At 40.6% G+C, this 5,000-nt stretch overlaps 1 protein-coding gene across 2 annotated transcripts in view; it reads right to left on the bottom strand.

The window, feature by feature from the left end:
* Window positions 1-2,256: 2,256 nt before the first annotated feature.
* LOC140574780 (CD151 antigen-like) overlaps window positions 2,257-5,000 on the bottom strand; it is a 6,278-nt gene continuing 3,534 nt past the window's right edge. For both annotated transcript variants that reach the window (XM_072694746.1, XM_072694745.1), the window contains exons 4-8: window positions 4,501-4,575; window positions 4,271-4,375; window positions 3,979-4,137; window positions 3,642-3,728; window positions 2,257-3,028 (exon numbers count right to left, since the gene is read on the bottom strand). In XM_072694746.1, coding sequence (XP_072550847.1) covers window positions 2,969-3,028; window positions 3,642-3,728; window positions 3,979-4,137; window positions 4,271-4,375; window positions 4,501-4,575 — 486 coding nt within the window. In that variant the 3' untranslated portion in view covers window positions 2,257-2,968. The remainder of the gene's footprint in view (window positions 3,029-3,641; window positions 3,729-3,978; window positions 4,138-4,270; window positions 4,376-4,500; window positions 4,576-5,000) is intronic.

Below are 5,000 nucleotides of genomic sequence, written 5' to 3'. Positions count from 1 at the left end.
TTGTACATAACCAAAACCTAACCCCTGCCAGAGCCTTCGGACCAAGCATGCTATTTGAGTCTCAGTGGTCTTCCCTAACCTTAACCTTAACCCTAGCCCCAGCCCCCAACCCTAATCATAATCTAAGCCCTAACCCTCAACCTCACACCTGTTCACTCCCTGCTTAACTGTAGCATTAGGGAGAGGGAATAGGGGAGCAAACAAGGCCAAGTAGGTCTAGAGGGTGTCCTGCTCAGTCTAGTGGCACACTCCTCACTCTGCTGCCTGTTCCTAACCCTAATCTTAACCTAACCCTAACCTTTACCCTAACCCTAGCCCCCAACCCTAATCATAATCTAACCCTAACCCTAACCCTAAACCTAAACCCTAACCCTAACCTTAACCCTAGCCCCAGCCCCCAACCCTAATCATAATTCAAGCCCTAACCCTAACCCTAACCCTTAACCTTAACCCTAACCCCTAACCCCCAACCCTAACCTAACCCTAATCTTAATCTAACCCTAGCCCCAGCCCCCAACCCTAAGCAAAATCTAAGCCCTAACCCTAACCCTAACCCTAACCTTAACCTTAACCCTAGCCCCAGCCCCCAACCCTAAACCTAACTCTAACCCTAACCCTTAACCTCACACCTGTTCACTCCCTGCTTTACTGTAGCATTGGGGAGAGAGAACAGGTGAGCAAACAAGGCCAAGTAGGTCTAGAGGGTGTCCTGCTCAGTCTAGTGGCACACTCCTCACTCTGCTCGCCTCACTCTGCTCTCTTTAGGCCTACTACAGGACCAAAAGCCCGATAGCAATGCTTAACAAGCGCTGGCCCGTGCACTACCCTTGATCTTCCTACTCAACCATGCAGTCTGATGGATTGTAATGGGGGAAGTCATTGTACATAACCAAAACCTAACCCCTGCCAGAGCCTTCGGACCAAGCATGCTATTTGAGTCTCAGTGGTCTTCCCTAACCCTGACCCTAACCCCTAACCCTAACCTAACCCTACCCTACCCTAACCTAACCTAACCCTAACCCTAACCCTAAACCCTAACCCTAACCCTGTTTAGTCTAGCAGTGTGTTCTTCACTCTGCCCTCCTCTCAACAGCTGACTCAATAATCACAGATTTACAAATCATATCAAATCTACTACACCTCAACCTCACACCTGTTCCTCATTCTGCTCACATCACTCTAATCATAGGATTTTCAATACACCTCAACCTCACACCTGTTCACTCCCTGCTTTACTGTAGCATTGGGGAGAGGGAACAGGTGAGCAAACAAGGCCAAGTAGGTCTAGAGGGTGTCCTGCTCAATCTAGTAATTACTTTACCATCAGACCACAGTCAGATGACTGAGTCAACCTTGCTTCTGCACATCCCAATCCGAATTTAAGAAAAGTTGGATCCTGAAGCCTCTCTTAACCAACAGGTCCCCTTTTTTAGAACTGATGGTGGTCAAAAATCCTTATAGTGATGTCTACAATAAGACAGAGTTGAGGATTGATAGTTAATTTCTCTGCTCATGTATACACATTCCCTGATCAAGCCTACAGTACATCCAAAACAAAGAATCAGAGGAAAAACATGTTTTCATTTCTGCTGTGACGTGTCTGCACTTTGCAAATCGCTCTAGGTCTCAGCTTAAATACTAGAGTTCAATGTGAACTCATTTAAAATGCATGCAAAAACAAGGAGGAAGCGTTTAAACATTAGGGACGAAATTAAATGACGACACTCAACAGACTCAAAAGCACAAATGTTTAGTTAGTTATTTGATTAACAAATAGCAATAAATTAACATGCAACTGTAGATCTTTTAAATGCAGAAGTCTAATTTCTGAATACTGTGGGGCACTTTTTCGAGAATTCTTCATGAGTGATTAGTTGTTTGGTTGGTTTATTAATCATATTACCCACATTTACAGTCTGGAAATTCTTCAAGATTACAGTTAAACAAACTTTTTTGGGGAAAAGAAACTATACACATCTATGTTCATCAGATATGAAAACCTTTTACACTATATAAAAAAATAATAAAATAAAATAAAAATCATCAGTTCATCAATCATCATCAACCCTAACCCTAACCCTAACACCCAGACTATGAAGAATGTCTCTGGAGATATAGGCATTGTGTCTTCCTGGAAGAACACTGATCCCTTATTAAAGATGGTGGTGGTGAACGCAAAGTTTTCTACAAGTTTAACCTGGCTGGTAGTGTTTAAGTAAAGTTATTGAATTATACAGCATGCACAGCACAGCTATGTTTCAACACCAACACAAAAAGCTGGAAAATTATTGTTTATTGCAGATATTACATATGTATAGAAAAGGCAGGCAAGTAGGACACAGCAGTGCAAGTCATGGTGCTTTAAGGTTCATTTAACTTCCTGTTTCATAATCTTACTTCTCTACATTAAAGATCATAAGAAAGGTGATTTGTTCATTGTAGATTCAATCAGAAACAAAGTGTAATCCAAGTGTAAGTATAGTCAAAACTGTTAACATTAACTACGGATTAAAAACAAAACAATATAATAAAACAATGGTACAGTGTATAAAATATGTATCAGTCAGATCCCTAAACATTGGGATTGGAGTTTAAAATGCCTTTTTTTACTATTTTAAAAGGCAGTGGGATGAGCTACAGTAGTCGGCACATTTGAAGAATAATTAGAACAGTTCTCTAAAAGAACCACCGAAGCTGTTATTTATGATATTTAAAAGGCAATTAATAAAAGTTCAAGTTATTGATTCTCTACCCCAAAAGGTTAATTGCCTGCAGTGATTCACTTTATAATAGGCATTTTTGTTCCAAACGTTACACAATAAGTATAGACAATATGGACACAATGCATAATTGCCATCATTAGTACCATCCTCTGTCCTCACCACAACCTCTCAATTGTACCAGTCTTGTATTGACATGAAGTAGTGTTTGGCTTGTAGCCTGAAAACTACAGTTCACTTCTGACTATTCAGTACGGCTCTGCTTTCAAACTTCTGTAGAGACAGCATGTGAAAATCATGCCTATGATCTGAAAAAGAACAATAAAATTAGATCGTTAAAGAGCTAGGAACAAGAACGTTGCCAGTTATGATGCATTATGATATGTATGATACATGGTGATACATACCCACTTTGTTTTAATTAGTAATCAAGCTTTCAGTATTAATATTAATAATCTTATATTTCTACTTTAAGATAAAATAAGCTTTTTAATTAAAGCTCTTAATTTAAGACAAGCATCACATAGTAGGTTTGGACGCTACTCAAACACATGACTGCCCTCAGGAGAAAACACCCAGCTAACATCACACCATTTCAAGGTAGATTTGATACAGGGTCTAACTATTCTTTTCGCTATGCTATGCTGCGGAGTACTACGCTATATGGCACCTGTGATCCACTGGGGTAACAAAGATAGAGGTTATCAGGTTCTGTTCTTTTTCGGGATCTCTCAACAAAAGGAAATCAGCATTTGTCACTCTGAGGTCAAATAACAGGGTTGTAAAAAACAAACAAACAAAAAAAAGTCATATGAGCATTTTTCACATCAACCAAAGTCATACATCAGACTATTTCAACATCAGACAACTGCTTAAATACTCATTAGGACAAGCCTGGGAAAGATTAGGGAACCATCTCACCTGCACAGAGGCAATGCCCACACCCACAGCACCAATGATCTTTAGGTGGTCCATAATGAAGTTCTCCAGCTTGGTGATGCAGCCACCCTATTAGAAGAACACAGATATAGGTGAAGATCACAATCACAAAGCCTATTATCACACTCAAACACACTGCTAAATCTCCAGGATAGGCTGAGGTCATGTAAAATATCAAAAGGACAACAGATTTGCGATCAGTAAGAAAAGAATACGCTGCTGCTGACCTCTGCTGGATATAGTCCACAAAGCCCTGTTTAAGGCTTGTGTACAGCCCCTTTATGCCAAAAATCATAAAGAGGTATTAAGACAGTCTTACCTCTACTTTGTAAATGTTGGAAGGATGGTCTCTGGTACCACAGAGTTCTGTTTGGGTCTTACAGCAGCTGTCTGGAACCTTCCTACCGCGGGCTTCACTGGAGCGGATCCAGACACTCCCGGCCCAGTCTGAGTAGTTCTTACTGCCACAGCACTTAAACTAACAGAGCAAGAGAGGAGAGGAGGAGGACTGAGAACATGACATACATGTGAAATCTTAGTAAGATTCCAGCTACCTCTGGTCACCTGTTTAAATCACATCATACAGAGAAACATCATTGAGGCATTTTTACCTCATGCTGTAGTTTATCTACAGCCTTGGTCACGTGATCCTGGTCAGGTTGATGATACTTTTGCACCATGGTCGCTTTAAGATGATTCTTCAACTCCTCATTCAACTAAAACAGATAACAAGGCTTTCCTCCTGGTTTACCAAACTCAGATTTAACAGTTCAGTTAAAAATACATTGACAAACAGACAGCAAAAGGTTCCCCAACAATCCAGTGGTTGAGTGGACTCTACCTGCTGATAATAGATGTAGGCCAAGACCCCTGCCAGGACCTCCAGCAAAAAAATGCACAGCAGAAGAACAAAATACTGAAAGAGAGTGAAGAGTGCAAAGGTATAAAATGTAAAGACAAATCAAGTCATAAATGAGACGCTTCTTTAAAGAAATCAACAGAATTACTCTTTTATTATTTTTAGTTTATTTCTGTTATTTGCTCTTTTTAGCCAGTGTGGACCACACCCTCGTGTGGAACAGGAGGGCGGAATCAATGCTTTTGGCTTGGAGTCTGGGTCAGTTTTCCTGTGGTCTGTGCATGAAACTGGGCCCCCTGTTGGTGGTGAGTGATGGAAGAAAGGGAGGACATGAGGTAGAGGAAGGTATGGCGTTTGTTCGACACAGAGTCAAACTGAGAAACAGGGGTTGATATTAACAATAAATATTTACCCAGGATACTGTAAAATCAGATCATCAGCGATTTAAAGAGTAAATAATAAACTGAGATAGTGAGCAGCTT

Source organism: Salminus brasiliensis, chromosome 13, assembly GCF_030463535.1.
Source record: "Salminus brasiliensis chromosome 13, fSalBra1.hap2, whole genome shotgun sequence".
In the NCBI taxonomy this organism is placed as follows: Eukaryota; Metazoa; Chordata; class Actinopteri; order Characiformes; family Bryconidae; genus Salminus; species Salminus brasiliensis.
This window is presented reverse-complemented; position numbering and strand designations above follow the sequence as displayed.